Source organism: Oratosquilla oratoria, chromosome 32 (assembly GCF_046742065.1).
Source record: "Oratosquilla oratoria isolate Oo_2021 chromosome 32, ASM4674206v1, whole genome shotgun sequence".
NCBI classification, from domain to species: Eukaryota; Metazoa; Arthropoda; class Malacostraca; order Stomatopoda; family Squillidae; genus Oratosquilla; species Oratosquilla oratoria.
The window spans coordinates 6,743,296-6,763,336 of NC_134808.1; the positions used below are offsets into that span (position 1 = coordinate 6,743,296).

A 20,041-nucleotide genomic window follows, 5' to 3' on the forward strand; every position below is an offset into this window, starting at 1 on the left:
GCAACAAGTAATATACGAAAGCGCTCTGCTTCGTTAGTTTCTTTTTCCAAGTGGTCTACTTTGCATAAGTGAACACACGTACCCGTGTTCTTATTAGCATATATATATATATATATATATATATATATATATATATATATATATATATATATATATATATATATATATATATATATATACATACTATTATTATTATTTTTTTCTTTCTTTCTTTTTTTAGGAATGTCCTCTTTTGGGGCTACAGGTGGTGGGACTCCTAATCCCATCCCCCGTCCCGTTTTTTGACGCCTCGTACAATTCAAATGGGAAGACATAGTGGCAGCATTCTTTTCTTCCACCACAGGGTAGGCGAAAAAAGGAAATGAATATTCAGAGAAATGGTACAATAAGAATGTCATCATTTTTCTATGAACAGAGTTTTCCTCTATCACAGACAAAATGATGTGTGCCTCTGGTCCGTAGGGGCGCTCCATATAGGTCCTAAAGTATTAACTACATGCTACTTTGCCACAGTAACATGCAGCCAATACTGCAGATGGGTTAGACGTCAGAAAGTCATACGGGCCTGATGGATTTGCGAACTGGATATTGAAAGAATGTGTGCATGAACTTACAGACAAAATACACAAGATAATTGACTTCTCACTCAAAGAAGGAAAAGCTCCACAAGATTGGAAAAATACACAGGAGGAGACAAAGAAAATTCAACAAACTATAGACCGGTATCCCTTACAAGCACAATAGCAAAAATATGCAAAAAATATATATATATCAAAAATGGATGGATTAAACACTTGGAAGAGAACAATATACTAAACCTTAAACAATTTGGTTTTAGAAGTGGAAGAGCATGTACTACAAACTTGATATGCTTTTACTCAAGATTAATAGAAATAATACAAGAAAGAGACAGATGGGCAGATTGTGCTTTCTTGGACTTATAAAAGGCTTCTGACAAAGTAACATACAAAAAGCTACTAAGAAAAATTGAAATGAAATGTGGAATATAAGGAAAATTATTGAAATGGATGATAGGCTCCTTGAACGGAAGAAAAATGAAGGTGGTACTTACGAGTAGAGACGAGAACTCAAATTGGGAATATATGATCAGTTGTTGCATCATTCGCCAGGTGACTAGATGTGGACTTGCTTCTTTTACTCCAATAATGTTTGCTATTTATATAAATGATATGGATGAAGGCGTGGAATGTTAAATGAACTTCTTTGCAGATGATGCGAAACTATAAAGAGAGCAAGTACAGAGGAAGACTGCAAATCTTTTCAAAAAGACCTGCATAAAGTCTGGAAATGGAGTCAGAAGAGTGAAGTGAACTTTAACATTAAGAAATGTAGTATAATGGAATTTGGAAAAAGCAAAAATATAATCTCGGGACAATACAAAATTGGTATAAAGGAAATTAAAAGAGTAAACTCAGAAAGGGACCTAGGAGTAGCTATCTCTAATAACATGACACCAGACAAACATGTCAACAAATTCGTTGGAGAAGCTCTTAACTTATTAAGATCACGTAGGTACCCTTTGACTACATGGATGAAGAAATGGTAAAGAAAAAACTAGTTACACTGATAAGACCATGATTGGAATACGCAGCGTCACTATGGACACTTGGTACCAAAAAATAAAAAATAAAAAATAAAGAAACTAGAAAGAATTCAACGACGAAGATGGCACCAACACTTTGCAATTTGACATACGAACAAAGATTGCATAAACTAAATTTACCAACCCTGGAACAATGAAGAGAAATAGGTGATTTGATAACCATTTACAGAATTATGAAAGGGATGGAAATTCTTGATAGGGATAACCTACTAAAATGGGACAGAAGAAATACAAGAGGACACGAGAAGAAACTTAAAAATGACAGCTACAGAAGAGATCTGAAAAAGAATAGCTTCCTACACAGAGTGATAGATATCTGGAACAAACTGAATGAGGAAACAGTGAATGCTAAAACTATACATGAATTTAAGAAAAAAGTGGATGCGGAGAGATACAATAGCGGGTCACTATGAGCATAGCTCTCTTCCCGCAAAATACACATAGGTAAATAAACCTAGGTGAATACGCACACACACACATACACATACACACACACACACACACACACACACACACACACACACACACACACACACACACACACACACACACACACACACACACACACACACACACACACACACACACACACACACACACACACACACACACACACACACACACACACACACACACACACACACACGCACACACGCACACACACACACACACACACACACACACACACACACACACAACACACACACACACACACACACACACACACACACACACACACACACACACACACACACACACACACACGACACACACACACACACACACACACACACGACACACACACACACACACACACACACACACACACACACACACACACACACACACACACACACACACACACACACACACACACACACACACACACACACACACACACACACATATATATATATATATATATATATATATATATATATATATTATATATATATATTTATATATATATATAATTTATATATATATATATATATATATATATATATATAGTATGTATATATATATATATATATATATATATATATATATATATATATATATATATATACATCTATACATAAATATATATATATATATATATATATATATATATATGCATACAAATGTAGTTTGCAAGCCTTGCATATGACAGTCTTCTTAAAAATTTATAGTAACGCTGGCTTTGTCCTATTTAGTTGTTGCATCATTCGTAAGGTGACTAGATGTGGACTTACTTCTTTTACTCCAATTTTATATATTCTTTCGTGTATCGCAAAAAGTTAAATAAATCGTAAGGAGAATTCAAATTCAACTACATCTGGGTTAAAATTTAAATCTAGATAGAATACAATTGTCACACCACAAAAGGCTCTAGTTTTCCGATGTGATTTCCTCGTTTCATTGATCTCATTAAAAATACCATATAAAGATTGGAGAAAAGTATTGCTCAACATATCTGCCATAAACGTAAGTTTATGTTAAGATTATGTGGAATTATGACTTTTTGTCTTTTTTTTATGTTAGAAAATGAATCTTTGAATTGTGTAACTATATATATGTATATATGCAACTAGAATTGATAATTGACCATAAAGGCTAATAAAATCTGTCTTAACTATAAGAAAAATAGACAGATTTACAGTTCACACTTGTAATATTCTTTGATTTTACCAGCCCATATTTTTAAGGTAACCCCAACTCTTAAAATATAGTCATTCATAACAAGAGGGTAATTCCAAAAGTAATCACCCCGCTTCTCAGTGCACTTTCACCAGCCATGAGCGAGGGCCTACATGACCGTCACGAGCGCGGTTTGTCACTCACATCTCTGTCGCCACCCCGGAGTCGACGAATTCATCTAACTGTGCTCACATCAATTGCCTCGGCTCCGCAAACGTTCACCAAGTGCCAGCGAATGTCGACTGGTTCCACTTCTGCGCGGAGGAATTCAATGACGCAGACCTACTTCTGACGCACATCCATAACTGGTTATAAGTGTTAAGGCTCAGTCATAAATAATCCCCTTGGATATATTGGTGTAGAAAAAGATTAGATGTAATACTTTTGAAACTACCCTCGTATGTTCCCAGTAATTTTGGCTGGCATGTAATAAGTTTTTTGCATAAAAGAATAGAACAATTTTGGCACGCGCGTATAAAAACTTTGCCAACCTGTGGTCTAGGGAAAATTTTTCAAAGAATAAGGCCCAACTTGAGGTAAGAATTAGATATTTTAGTTTAGCACCAAATGAAAAGCGAAGTAGTTTTCCCTTTTCCTTCTCATTAAAACATGTGGATAAGGTTAGTGATTTATTCTAGAGGAGAAGGGCTAATTTTTATCACTTTGAATACGATGACCCCTTCGTAGGCGTCATGAGACGCGAGTGAGTATATAAGGATGGCAGCATGGCTTCTTTATTATGTCCATTTTATAGTTGTAGCTGAGTGACTCTTTTATTCGGTGAACATGCTTGATCACTTTTTCAGTGGTTACAGACATTCTGGGTGAAAGAGAACGAGTATAACAGCCGTAACTTTATATTTTATAATGCGCATATTGTGATGCCTCATCGTACGCCAGGCAACTAATATGCACGCGAATATTTTATTCGTATTGAAAAAGTTAAAAGATAGGCATACCACAAATGAACTATTTTGCATAAATGCATTATAAATCACATCTAGAAAGCAAAACTTTTTTTTTTTTAATTTGCCCCATTAATTGAAGATACTACGCTGTTTTTATCTCTATTTTGCCCTAACATCCCTCGTCTGAAAAAAAAATATATATATATATGTCGCCAGTGCCATCTTCCATTCATGATGTATATCCGTGTATTGTAAAATCAATCATGGAGGAATCAACACAAGTGGCATATTTCTCAGAGTGTGATAATGAAAATTCTTCTATTTCGAGCAAAAATAGACAGACAGATTAGTTTATTGGCAATAGGATACACAGATATAAAGGTACGATACATAGAATTGCAAAAATATCACAATAAAGCAAATGAAACTTATTTCCATTGTGGTCCTCTTAAAGAACAACAAACACAAATACATTTAAACAAACTAGAATATAACTATGAACAGAACATGTTAAATCATAAGAAGTACTGAATATTATAATCATTGATATAACCCATTATGTAAAGAAAGAAAAGGCTAAGATATACAGCTATTAACAGAACACATTAATCATAATAAGTACTTATAAATGATAACCTTTGACATTACTCATTATGTAAAGAAAGAAAAAATAATGGTACCTAAGGTATTAAACAAATAATTTATAAAAAAAATAATAATAGCAATAATAATACGATACAATAATCATGCTGATACACGTGCAGGTAATAGTGATATTGAAAACTTTCTATAGTTAAGCTAGCACGGATATTTAAAATTTAACATAGTTAAGCTAGTACAAAAAAATACTAGGTCTATAATAGCTGCATTCACATAAAAGAAATTACATGCAATAAAGTAAACATAAAAAAGTATCATTAGAAGCTTTGTTTTAATCAGTTTATTACGCTCAAGGAGCGTCAAACCTAGTACAAAAGTGTAGCTATGTACAGAGTACTAGTGACACACAGGACACTCTCGAATCATAACTGAAGGAATTATTTTTAGTTTATCATCCACTAGGGCGGGTGATAGAAAAAATATATACAGTGATCACCTTCTGGCAAATATTTACATATATCAATAAGTAATCGTCGATGAGGTATCAAAGTTGTTGGCATATGGGGTGTAGCGCAGCCTGCAAGATGTGTACCTCGGCACCTTTCTGGTCTCACCCGTCTATACCGTGTGGTAGCCGGGTTTGCGTCGGGCACGCATAACATTGTGTCGTCTCACCAGAAGTTCGCTACGTTCTGTATGCATGTGGAAGTGGAAGGACGTTCTTGTGGTGTTGGATGGTTACACTTGAAGTCCTCTCAGCATTACCACGGTGACGTGTAGGGAAGTAGGCGGCTTATCGTACCATCCATTTGTAATAGGGCAGTAGTAGAAGCAGCTGGCAGGTCCATACTACAGACATTCCTTGTTATTATGTTCAGGGAACAACAAACCTAGTGCAAAAGATAAATGTATACAGATTATTAGTGATACTTAAAACATTTCCGAATCATAACTGACTGATTTATTTATGTACAGTTTAACACCCACCAAAGTGAGAGTGTTGCAATAGGATTAATTCTAATTTATCACCTTCAAGCAAATATTTACAGACATCAAGAACTGATTGTCGATGAGGTATTAAAGGGGCTATCGTGGGGCAATCAATGCAGTAATGCTCTAGACTGTTGACATTAGGGGTGTCGCACAGCCTGCATGATGAGTACCTTGATACACATTCGGTCTCACCCACTTGCCACACTGGTCTGTAGCCGAGCCTGAGTCGGGCACTCACAACATTGTGTCTTCTCACAATAAGTCCATTACGTCTATACTTATGAGGAAGAGGAAGAAAATTCTAGTAGTGTTGGATGGATACACTTGTAGCCCTCTCAGCATTGCTACGGTGGCGAGTAGGGGAGCAGGCAGCTTGTCTTACCATTCGCTTGTAAGAAGGTAGGAAGGCAGTAGTAGAAGGGGCAGCTGGTGGATTCATACTACAGGCTGTCCTTGCCAGCCGATCAGCGGTGTCATTGCCTAGGAGTTCAATATGGGATGGAATCCATAGGAAGTGTACCATCTGTGAGTTTTCGTGAGTTGTGGCCAGTTGTCGCATTATTTGTGTTACCACTTGTTGGTGTTCAGGCTTGGTAGATGAGAGAGAGCAAAGGGCTGACTGAGAGTCGCAGATGATCAAGCCGTTGTCTCTGGTCCGTGTCAGCAAAGTAACAGCGTCCAGGGGCTCACGTAACTCACAATACGTGGACCTTGACGATTTTGGAAGTCGGCGGCCTGCCCAGCACCCCTTGTGGTGGTTCCATGCTGGGAGAGTACACAGCACATCCAGCACTACCGTCTTCCTGCAAAGAACCGTCAGTGAAAAGATGATGGGCCGCATTTAGAGAAAATGACAGACAGGCGATAGTTTCTAAGGCTAGTTGTTTCTGGAGCTGTGGTAGGTCGGACTTGGTAGTTGGAGTATAGGTGACTGTTGGCATGGGTGTCTGCCAAGGTGGGAGGCCAGGGTTCTCGTTCTCTGTTAAAATGTTTATGTTAGGCCTCCGAATGTTTGAGCTGATGTTAAGGACCAGTGAGCAGCCACCGGGACGAAGCTGAGGTCGAGGCTCTGACAAATCAATCGAGGTCTGGATTGTGTGACAAAAGTGGGGAGATAAGGGAAGGTAGTGCAGGCACTTGATAGTGAAGTAGGTAACATTTGAGTATATTCTCTCTACAATTGGTGGTAGACAAAGTTCTTGCTGCATATTGACGATCCTGGTTGAGGTAGGGCAGCCTAAGATGAACCTCATTGCCTGGTTTTGGAATTTTTCAAGTGGTTGCAAAGTAGTTTTGGAAAGCTGCCTAAGTGCGGGAGAGAAGTAATCAACCACTGATCGAATGAATGTGATGTATATAGTTCTGGCGACAGGGATGGACACTCCAGTAATATTGTTGGTTAACCACCTAAGAGGAGTCAGTCGTCTCTGTAGTCGGGTTAGCAGGTCTTGGACAATTGGATGTACGCGTTGTCTTGCTGGGATGGAAGGTGTGATACGAACTGGTGCCCCCAGGTAAAGGTACTGTGAGCACAATGGCACGATGGTGTTGCCAATAGTGAATTCTGGCAAAGTTCTTGCTGGGCGAAAAGATAAAATTCTGCTCTTTTCTGGTGAGATGACCAGCCCGCATGAGCAGGATGACAAATGAAATGATTGAAGGAAACGTTGTATCTCTTGTGGTGATCTTGAATGAATGCATATGTCGTCTGCATAGCAAGTGATTGTTGTACCGTCGATGTCAGGAAGCAGAGAGAGAAAGCGATGCATAAGGATGCTAAATAAAAATGGACTGAGTACTCTTCCTTGTGGAGTGCCGAGTTCAAACTCTCTGGTATTGCTGTACGCTCCCTTAAATAATACACGTGAGTTCCTGTTCCGCAGGTATCCTCTTATCCACCTCAGTAAATTTCCTTTGATGCCAAAGTCAACAAGTTGGTCGAGGATAATGTCCCTGTTGGCGATGTCGAATGCGCTTTTCAAATCAATGAAAGCCACTACACTGGTGGGACAGAGGCGTGTGTAGGGTTCCATGAGGCAGTGGTGCGTTCCTCGTTGGGGCAGGAAGCCGTACAGTCGGGCCGAGAGCTTATCTTGTATCCGGAACATCAGACGTGATAGAAGAATGCGTTCCAATACTTTACAGAAACAAGAGGTGAGAGATACAGGTCGGAATTTGTCAGTGCCAGGTTTAGGAATCGGTACTATCGTGCTGTAAGTCCAGTCCCGTGGTACATATCCCAGGTTGTAGCAGAGATTATACAGCTGGAGGAGAGGGTTACCAGGTACGTCCAGGAATACTCGGAGGACGGCGTAGGTGATGCCATCATCGCCAGGAGCTGTCGCCTTACCCTTGGCGAGGGCTCTTCGCAGCTCTTGTTCGGTTATCTCCTCATCTTCTCCATCGGTCTTCAGCAAGGCAGAGGCTAGTCGGAGTGCACAATAGTTTTTGTGGGTGGAGAGAGCGTCGTGTATGTATGGTGGGAGGTTGCTGGTTCGTGCCTGTGCTGACCAGGCATCAACAAGGTCTTGTGCAAACTGTGTAGGACTATGATGGAGGGCACTGTGATGTTTTTTCTTTACCACCTTGTTAATGAGGTACCACAGGGTGCCAACGCTCGTTTGATGGTTAATGCTGTCCTTTAGTTTTTTCCAGGAATCCGTTTGAACACAATGCTGTAGAGCAACCAACTCATCTCTTGATAGTTGATACTGGTGTAGAGTTTCTGGACGAGTGAGGAATATAACTGTTCAGGACAATGCTGGTTAAATTTGGGTAGGAGATTTGTTATGTATGAAATATATGTGGGACAGTATTTGGGTGGGAGTACGATGCGTGTACGGGTGTGCACTGGGGATGGCGTGGTAGGAAGGGTGTATTGGACGCTAATTGCTACGTGGTCGGAGAATAGTGTCGTTATCGTTGAACACCGGACTTGGGAGGCCACCAATCCAAACGTAAGGACGTGATCTAAGGCACCACCTCGAGCATGCATGGCGCCAGCCGTGTCCCAGCGAGTTAGCCTGTTGCGTTGAATGCATTCCAGAAGTCGAGTCCCGTTGCGATTTATAAGGTCTGTGAGAGCTCCTATAGCAGGGTGTCGACTATTAAAATCTCCTAGATAAATCATACAGTGGGTGGTGGGGGTTGGAAGTATAGCTGGATTCAGGCCGTTCGGTGCAGCGTACACATTGCATAACCTAATGGTACCGGAGCCATCTGTTACCTCTAGAAGCTGATAAGTCGTGTTATTGCCCATAGAATTTTGAAGAAAGCTATGCTGGACGGTGGTGTGGACATATGTAATTAATCCGTTTCAAATCTGATGTACATACGTTACGTATTGGTTGAGCAAAGGTGCATCCCTGTTTGGTGGAGTGAGGCCTATAAATGCTTCCTGTATGAAGATAATGTCTGGGTGGTGACAGTGCACGTACCCTTTAAGTGCTGTACGTTTGGCCCAGTTTGTGATACCGCAGGCGTTCCATGAGATGACGTGTAGCTTCATTTGATTATTGAATTTTAGTTCTATGGTATCGGCGACCAAGTGATGAAGAAGTGGTGGTTCGGGCGGTTGTGGAGGTATGAGCAACGGTGGGGGTTCGGCCGGCAGTGGTTGTGTGGGGGGTAGTGGTGGTGAGGGGGTCACTGTGTGCTGTGTTACGTAGGGGAGACTCCCTGTTTGGGGTTGCAATTAGATTGATGGTGCTAATGGTGTTAATAATTACCTGTTGCGATTCAACCAACGAGTTCAGTGTCACCTCACATGTGGCCTGTTTTTTAACCAAACTATCAAGGCACGTTTCGATTGCATCGAAACGTGCGGTCATTGTCGCGACCCGAGTCTTAAGGGCTGCCACTGCATCGCGAAGTGCAGCTACTTGCTTGGAGTCCGAGGAGGTAGTAGAGGTAGAGTGGAGGTTACCGACGGAGGGAGGAGGTGGTGGTGACTCAGTGTGACCCGTGTGTTTAACAACCGGTGCATTGGTAGTTTGCTGACGCTTTGCACAGCCATGCCAGGCGTTGACCCCTGTCTGATGTCATTGTGGACATTTCCAGCACGAGGTGTCTGGCCGGGGAGGCTGGGATTGTAATGAAGCCGAGTCAGAGGTAGAAGCAGTTGGTGGAGGGGCGCGGTGTGAACAAGTGCGGGAGTCATGAGGGCCCGAGCACCATGCACACCGTTCGGTCGCGGCGCAATACCGTGAGATATGACCGATGCCCCAGCACCGGTAACACCATGGCTGTTCGTCTTTCATCCTACGAAGTTCACAGGGTGGTAGGCATGGAAGCTGAAGTAGACACACTGTGGTGGTGGCTCTATAAGGCTCCAAGTCACTACCAGGCGGTTGATGGGTGTGCCATTATGTTGGAATCTTCTGACTGAGTGGGTCCCTGGCAGTTCTTTGGCTAAGGCTGGTTCAATATTGACCGGGTAACGTGTTAAGAAGTATGTGGGATATTTGCGAGGCCTTTCCTGCGAGTCCTGACCCTCAAGATAGATGGACAGTACCTCTCCTTTCGTAACACTGTTGACAATATCTGTGCGGTTACGAGAGATGTAAACAAACTGAGATTTAATTGCTGCCATCTTCAACTCAGCTAGTTTACGGTAAAGTTTTGAAGGCTTTGTTTATTTCATTCAGCCATCGAAGTTTTATGTCCACTGAGGGGTTAGTCTTGAACCGGAATTTGATATAGTCAGCCCTGGGAGCAAATGCTGGGGATGGAGGGTCACGCAGCGATGAGGTCACCCTTGTGGGTGCCTCCTGTGCTACAGGGCGTGGATCGCTGTGGTCTGATGTAGATATGCTGCCCTGGGCAGTAGATGTCTCATATCGTTTTGAGGATTTGGCAGCAGGGGAAGAAGGCGCACTATTGCTGTCCAAGGTGTGGGTTATGGAACGTTTGGGAGTAGTTGTAGGGCGTGACATGTCTAGCGCAGACATTGGAGCTAGTGGGTCACGGAGTTCGTGTCTAGGTAGCCGTGGCCAGTGACTGTCTTCCTCACTCATCTCATCCTCATCGCTCAATGCTAGGTCGGCCTCAATGGCCTCGAGGGAGATTGGGCCAGAAGGTTCCATGCTGTCTACCTTGGTAGGTAGGCAGATTGGGATCAAGGGTGTGACTTAAAATTACTGTGGTGGTTGATGTGACATATCTACGTCACACCAGCACCAGTGCGCATGCGCAACAATGGCAACCCCTGACAGGGATTGTTTGGCCAGGTAGGACTGAACTTTTCCAATTCTACAGCCTAAGTTCAAGCACCACGGATTCCCAAATTTTGTCTGGTTATGCACTGTACCTTTATATCGTTCTCTGCGTCTGCTGGTGGGTGGTTGCAGCGTAGATTTTTGATCATTGGAAGTGATATGATATATAAGATGATATACAAAAAATATATATGATGTATAAGAAACTTAATAATGTATACAAGACTCCTGATTTCAGGCTATTATTACGCATTTGTGTCTCATGCGTATTAATAAAGACGAAAAATAATTTGCCGTAATCTGACAAACGTAAGTTTGGGTAAAAAACTTTCAAATCTGTTCTTTAATTATATAAAATCAACGTCCTGGTCATATACAAATGCATTTTGACTATATGATATTGTATCTTGTTCAAAAAAAGGAATATTAATGATAGTGGGTTCTCAAAAGCTTACATAACAGATGTGTCGTGTTGAAACCTTCCAGGAGTTGTTCGAGAATTGATTTCTGACTTCGTCCTAGAAAATTAAGACGTTTATTTTATACATAGCCGTTTACTATGATTACATGATTCTAACATCTTGTTTCCTTATTTATGGATATTACTTGTATATAAGAAATATGCTTTTCATTTTAACTGGTCTATACTATTTTACGTTAATGAACAACGGCTCTCAAACAACCCTACTTCATGATATCGTTAACTTTTCTTTGTAAAGATTCATAAGCCTTATTACAAACCTTAGTATATATTGTGTAATTTTGCTATATAGTTTTTTACATACAAAAGTGATATAATTAGATAAGATAGTAAAAACATCGGATGAAACAGAGTTCACGTAAACGACTCTCAATTATACTTGATTCAGATATTCAACGATACTGTCTACTCTAGATATTCAACTTGATATCTGAGATTCTGGTCGTCCTAAGTCCTGAAGAATTCGTACTTACACATTTAAGTAGATAATAATTTTGCTATTGTAAACTGGTACTGTCCAGAATACTGTTCAACAATCGGATTGATACGGTTTTCTGTGGTAGTTGTTTAACTACCCAGACTCTGGTCAAACTCTGGCTTGAACATCTCCAATTAATTTGTATTTTCTAAAACTATATTTCTTCTTTTGCTATAGAAGCTGTTCAGCAGTCCGAAGCCTAAGGCCTGAACACTTCAATTTTGAATATAGTCCCATTTCCCGTTCTCTTCATTAGATCCTTGTGCACGAAAGTCAAAACTACTTCGTATGGGAAGGCGTCCGTTTCGGAAAACTATCCGGGATATCGTAAAGTATACTAGGATTCTAGTGAGGACCAGAAAAGGAGATCTTTAACCAGACGAATGTAACACTATTAAGAAGATTTTTTCATCTGACCTTGAAGGCATTTTTTGTCGGTAACACTCTTGTGTCTGAAAGGAGATCAATACATAGTGCACCACTAGTGTCATAAAAGCTGTTTTATACAGAAGGATCCAGAGTGTCTGATTTGGTAGCAGCCTGAACTATTTGTTGTGCGGTTATGTACTACTTGCTGGAAATTGGATTTTAGGTACTTTGGAATATTATTCTTGTAGACGTTATATACATTATCTGATTTTAGCTCATCTATGGCTCCTAAAAGGCAAGTGTAATGGGAATCTTATGATTTTATTTTGAGTCACCTACAGTCTAGACTGATATCTTTTGGATAGTCCACTATGCCATGAGCTAAAATCATAATCAATATGGCTTTGAATGAGTGTAGACACTAGCAGTTTTTTTATTATCATTATTCTTTTTTATACAAAAATCTGGTTATGTTAGAGCATTTAGCGAGTATTTAATCATCTATGACATCTACAGACAAATTCTGGTCTAAAGCAGGAATTTCCAAACTGTGGATCAGGACCCGCAAAAAAGTTAAGAGCGTTTTTTTTTTTTTTTTTTTTGGGGGGGGGGGTCATGGGGGTTCCATCTGTATGTACATTCAACCACACAGACCCGCGAATTGATTTTGTTATTGTTCTCTCTGCTGTGATTAATCCTTTAAATGTCAAAATAATGTCTTTGTGATGTTAAAGATTGGTACGTTTTCAAAAGACTTATAAAGGTGGTCATGGTAGGTTTGGTACTTCTGGAAACGGTCACGTACTGGAAAAGTTTAAGAAATACTCAGACTCAAAGGTCATTCCTGAGTAAGTAATCGTTATTTGGTCTCTATTTCATTATCACAACATTTGACTTTTAAACCATCATACTGTTTCAATTTACGGCTAGATCCATACTATAGAGATTCTAGTAATACTCGTAAAGTACATTATCCAATGACCTAAAAGCATTAAAGAATTATGTGAAATCTTTCAAACAAAACAAAACGGCAATTTGTCATTACTAATTTTTTGCTTATTGAAAGTTGCCTGTACAAACTCGTGTTTTGTGTCTATCTTGAATGTGGACACAAAAATTTCATACAGTACTGAGTTATTCATTATACTTAACAATGCATAACCTTGCAAACTCACATTCATTGTTGCCACACATTCAGTTTACTGTGCCCTTCTTAATTAGTCTGTTAGATTTTGAGCTGTAGACAGGATAAGTGGCAAACAGCTTCATCAAGCATGAGTGGAAGATGATGTACTTCTTCTCTGACACTGGGTCATCACTTGTGCTTCTAGAAAGACCTAAAAAATAAATAGATAACATTTTCATGACGGGGTAGCAGAGATAATTGTTTATAAAACATTGTGGATATAGTCAATTACAAATCATTATAAAATTATTCACCTAACCTCACTTTGAATCAACTCCTTTTCATTATAAATGCCAGCCTCACTCTCAGATTCTGCTACATTTCCAAGCAGCACACTGATTTCATCCCTCTTTTCTCCCCTATTAGGACACGGTCATTACGGAGGGAAATCGAGAAAATTACAAACAATAGCTAAAGATTCACATCGCAGTTCTGCACATCCTATCCACAAAGATGATGGAAGCTTTGTTCTTAGATACACCGTTATATATCCTCAACATGGCAACCCCTATTCCCAATTTTTGTGGCAGACAACTCGTTTAGGTGAAACAAGAAAGCCGATAACAACGCAAGAAAACTTCAGGACGACAGAAAAACAGTTTTAATCTGTTTATTTAGATATAATATAAAAAAAAATTAGGGAATGTTATGTTTGAAAATTGCCATGTGCTTACCCTTTAAAGTTAAAGAGAGGGGGCAGACAGAGAGTACAACACAGACAGGCAACTAAGCAGAAAACGATCATGCTGTATATTCTTTTTTATTCATTTATCTCTTCCATAACTCTGTCCATTCTCCAGCTGATGGGCAACAACCTTGACACAACATGGGCACCAACCGAAAGCGAAAGTGTACCAGGATAAACAAATGAGGATTTTCTAGCTTCCCTTTACTCATTCCTTAGTTGACAAAGCCACAATGAAGTTATTCACTGTTAGTGTCAGTTTTAGCATCTGCATTTGTGCACTTATTACACTTATACCATTGAAATACTAGAGATAATGTAAAGTTAACATCTAAACAGTTTTTTTAAGACTTTAGCGTTTTATGTTAAATATGGCGTGATACCTATGATGCGATTTTAATATAAATTTCGTTTAAAGATTGCTGTAGCAATTTTATAATGTGTTGTGATAATCCTATGAGCTATGTGATATATATATATATATATATATATATGCATAAATATATATATATATATATATGTATATACATATATATATATATATATATATATATATATATGTATGTATGTATATGTATATATATATATACATATATTTATATATAATATATATACACATATATATGTATACATATACATATATATATATATATATATATATATATATGCATATATATACATATGTATATGTATATGTATATGTATATATATATATATATATATATATATATATATATATATATATAATAGTTATCGATTGTCTGACCTATTCAAAATGTCATCTATTACAATTCACATTTTAGGATATAGTTTATATGAACATGAATCTAGTACGCTGAAACTAGATCATAGATATCAAATGAGACTTTGATCCTTTGGTTTCATCGATTACATCAGTATTTTTGTCTCTTTTCTTAGGTTTTGTTGGTCCTAGGCCTGGCTGCCTTCGTCGCCTGCCGACCTGACGATGACATCGTTGACATCAATGTCAGTCTTGAAGATCAAGACCATGAGGCTGAAGGCGACACTGAAGAATGGGAAGGCGTCTACAGGTAACTTTCTAAAGAAGAAACACAAGATTCAGTTCAGAAGAAATTCCTTATTCTATGACCGGCAACAAATATCATCTTGTAACTTAATTCTTTTTCATTTTCAGCTGGACGTCTCCTGAAGGCTTGGAGTTCTACATCAAGTACGTGGCCGACGAGGACGGCTACCGAGTGGTCGAGTCCAACGCCGTTCCCGCTGACGGCGCCGGCGTGAGGGCTAACGGCGAACAGGTGTCTTTCGCCTCCTACGAAGCTGAATCAGCTGAATTCGATAACTAAACGACGGAGGAACTTACGAAGTTCAGAACGAAGACAAAGATTCATTCAGAAACTTTAAATCCACCCATCCATCATTCACCTAATATAATTTTTCATCACCTATTTATTGCACGTAAATAAATGATCGGCAATACTTTCTATATTTCATAGCGTTGACATTGCATACTCCCAACATCCATCTCTCTCTCTAATGTTCGTTCTTTCCCACTTTTTTTCAATAAACCATAATGGAGCAACTAAGATGAGTGGGAAACAAGGATGGTGGATATAATTGGAATGAATGGGAGTGGGAGAGCACTTTTGACTTGGCTACCTCTCTTATAATGGGAAGAAGCCGTTGGCATATAGATGGATAATAACAAAACATACTGACAGGAGACCAATTCCATAAAGAAGATGGGTGCAGAGCAGAGATTAAACGAAGAAATAGAAGGAACTATGAAAACAAATAAACAATCTGTCAGACACTACAGGATATTACATAAGTTTGTTGATCTGAATCTTAAAACCACGAGCTCTACTGTATTCATCACTTCCGCGAAAAAAACCAATGTATTCACTACACGGTCAACAAAGTTGTCTCTACCTACCTCAGCCATATTACTGAAATTAAAGAAAATGAATTAATGACAGTTTAGAATAAAGGGATGGCTGGCGAAGAGTAAAGAAAATGTTAAATGCTTCTCTACTTCTCACGTCGAACATTTTTTATCTTATGTTATTTTTCTTTTTGAAGTTCACATTTACCAGATTAGTATATCTTTCATTTTTTCCCTGGCTATACTGTCTTATTGAGATCATTTATCCTGTCTAAGATTTTTTCACGACCTAATAATACATCAATCACTTCAATATTTGACATTATTATTGATGTTTCTAGTCTACTCTAATGGCTAACCAAACCTTATCTAATTCAATTTCCTTCAACCATGGAAATTCCTAGCAACGTTTTCTGCAAGTCATTCTTCTTTAATTGAACACAGTCTCACAAGTGACACTGTAGTGATTTTGTTTCATCTTGACGGGGAAAGATATGTCACTGCCCTTTGCTTCCATTATCATATTGGTCAGATCAATCCGTCCATCAATGAAGATGCAAGATGTAAGAGACCGGTAGATAGAGGTAGACTTTTAGGTAGGTCGAGGGGTAGGTGAAACGATATGTAAATTTTATTCGGTTGTTGTGACACAATGGCCGAGTGGAAGTCGCAGAGAGTTGCATATTCTAGCTTAAATTCTTGTGTTTGTAAATATAGATTAGGATATCGAGAAATGCTGATGTTGTGAATGTAAACACAGAGCTCGTTCTGCTGCGACAAACTGCTTGCGTTAACAATATCGCTTGAGACAATATAACAGTCTTTCTGATTGGAGAAAAATTATTGGTGCATGGAGGAAAAGTCACGTCCTTAAAGGGTGGTACTTATTTGAAAAGTAAAAAGATACTGGTTGAATTAGATAGTGACGTCGGAGCAGAAGTGGCTTGGTGGGATGAACAGGGATCCTGGGGGGAGTTCCTTGGTGTAGCCTGAAAAACCAAGTGTAATTACTTAGAAAAAAGAAGATAAGAAAACTATATCTCCATTTTAATTCAACTCATCAAGAAACATTAATAACTGGTTATAGAAGATTTGGTGAAAACATACTTAAGAGAAGGAGGAGGCATGGGGCCTACGGATGAATAACACAAGTGACTAAGTGTTAGTAGCAGCGGAGCTAACACAAGATATACCTCTTTTTATTTGCAGGAAAAGGAAAAGATAGGTCGTAGCCCTCAGCTTTCATTATCATATTGGTCATGTTAATCAATCCATCCAAAAGAATGCAAGAGATCCCCACCCTTTCTCTGAATTTGTCTTCGATCTCTTGTCACAAATCTCCCATGAACTTCTCTTGTGCTCTCTTGGCTTTAGTTTTATCAGTCACTTAACTTGCGTTATCTTCTGTAATGATTATTACATCAATAGAAGCTGCTATTACTATTCCTGCAGTTGGTCTCAACCCTATGGTATAGCGTTTACTGACAAGGGTATTTTTTTGAATTTCATAATAATTTTTCTGAATCTTAGTAAAAACCAGGTCTCAGAGTCAGTGTCTAGAAATAAGTCAAATTCATGGAAGAACACAGCTTCAACACCATTCCTCTCCATTTCCAGATCCTCCTCATCAGTAGCCGAATTTTTCTTAACATCGTTTCTGTCTGTTTTCTCTACTGGTGCAAAATGTCTAAATTTTCTCCTCTTTCTCCCTACCTTTTTATTCGCTGCCTTTACTATGTCCTCATCTATCTCTTGTACTATGGCAGATCAAGTCTCTGTATATGACTGGATCCTTTACTTCCTACTTTCTTTATAGTCTCTTGATGTTGCCTAGATCTTTCAAAAGAATATTTTCTCTTTGCTGCAGTAACTGTTAACATGGACTTCAATCACAACCGTCACAGTCTCACAGCCACAAATGTTCATACAATAAGTCAAAGTAGCAAAGAACTTTTCTATTCCGATTTTGTACAAAGCTTTGACTTTAAGATTGGCGTTTCCAATAAAAATATTTACTCCCCAACTCCATGCCTCCTCGAATTTGAACAAGGTTCCCACATATTCATTGATATTAGGATTAAAAAAAAAAACATTATCTTTGTGTTATTGACAAATTGGACCACAGTAAATGTTCTTTATCAACTTGAACACTTTGTTCTTCCTTCCGTCGCAATCAACAATTATAGCCAGTGCAAATAAAATTACTGAGATGAAAGTTTGATTTCTGTCTTTTTTTCCGACCTGAACCATTTCCTTAAAACAAAAACATACTAAATTAATATCAAGATCAAAACAACTAGGTATTACCAACACAGCTACAATAAAGTGGCATACGCGTAATTGTTATTAAAAACTTCCATAATATTGATTTACAGATACTTATTCTGCTTTAATGAAGACTAAGATTAGTATAGATATCGGGTAAGTACAAGAAATTTAAGGGCTCTATAAGATAGGGTTGGTACTTACATACTGTTTAAATTGTATCCAATAAAGGGGTACGTTGCTTAGGTCTTCTGATATCCCTTACTTTTATACATTTTAGTATACATTGTTGCACACACCAAACTGTATGATAATCAAATCAAGTGCAATTATACCAAAGGAAAAGGGTGATATACATACATTTATATACATGTTACCGTGTTTAGCGCCGAAGAGGTACAATCTCTACCTAGTAGAATTGAAGCCTTGGAGGATGCTGTTAAGTGCCTTAAAGAGGAGAATCGAGTTCTCAGCTCGAAGGCCCAAAATGCGAAAGACAAAATTAGTGATGAGCATGGATGGAATACAGTGAAAAATAAGATGCGGAGTGGAAAAAAAAATCCTCACCAGCCCCGCTGAAATGCAAGAACTCGTTTCAATTACTAGCAAATCTGCAGGAAGAAGAAACTAATGAAATCCAAGTGAAGAAGGGAAGGGCAGACGCTGGATCCCTGCCCACAGGTAAGATTTTGGTAGTAGGAGACAGTCAAGTGAGGTACTTAGACAGGGCTTTCTGTGATAAAGATAGGAAACATAGGACGCAGGTGTGTTTCCCCGGCGCGGGCATAGGAGATGTTAGAGATAGGATTGAAGAGTGTCTAGTAGGGGAAGGTAAGGACCCAGTAGTTTGCTTAAGTGCCGGGGGAAATAATATAGGTAAGTTGGGGAGTGTTGAATTATTTGCGCGGTATCGGAATGCGCTAGACAAGATTAGAAATAGGGAAGGTGTTCCTGTTATGTGTGGAATCCTTCCGAGACGTATAGTTGGAGGCATGTGGCATTCCAGGGCTATTGCAATGAATTGCAGGCTGGCAAAACATTGTAAGGCCAATGGATAGGCATATGTCGACAACTGGTACCGCTTTTATGGTAAGAATCACCTATACAAAAGGGACGAGGTGCACTTGTCTCCCAGAGGATTTCGGCTCCTTGCTGAATCCCTTGAGCGAGAAGTAGGCATCCTACAGGTTTTTTCGGGTAGATTACGTGGGAATAGGGGAGGGTGGGGAATGTCGGAATATAGTTAGGCAATAGAAGCAACTTAGAGAGGGACTGTGAAAAGTACCACTAAAGCAGGTGGAGGGAAGATAAACTCAAGGCTTACTATACAAATAAGAGGAGCATAATTAACAAAATTTATTTGCTGCGAGGTAAAGCATGCGTAGAAAATTTCGATATTATAGCTATTACTGAATCCTGGATCAACATGGCTGATAAACATTTCCTTCCGAAAATCGAAATAGAAGGATATAAGTTTTTTTTTTATAAGGATAGGGTTGGCAGGAATGGGGGAGGTGTAGCACTTTTCGTTAAAAATACATTGAACTATATTATCAACAACTCGATTAAGGAAGAGGACTGTACGGAATCTATTTGGGTAGAGATTATAGGCAAGAATAAGAAAGTTATTATTAGCGTCTTGTATAGACCTCGTAACCTCAGAATTGAGCAGACTGATCCCCTGATTCA

General features: G+C 39.0%; 1 protein-coding gene across 1 annotated transcript; it reads left to right on the plus strand.

The window, feature by feature from the left end:
- Positions 1 to 11,001: 11,001 nt before the first annotated feature.
- On the plus strand, positions 11,002 to 15,548 carry LOC143017517 (uncharacterized). Its single transcript, XM_076172307.1, has 4 exons — positions 11,002 to 11,033; positions 12,237 to 12,312; positions 15,139 to 15,272; positions 15,377 to 15,548. Exons 1-4 carry the CDS (start codon positions 11,002 to 11,004, stop codon positions 15,546 to 15,548), a joined length of 414 nt encoding a protein of 137 aa, XP_076028422.1.
- The last annotated feature ends 4,493 nt before the right edge of the window (positions 15,549 to 20,041 follow it).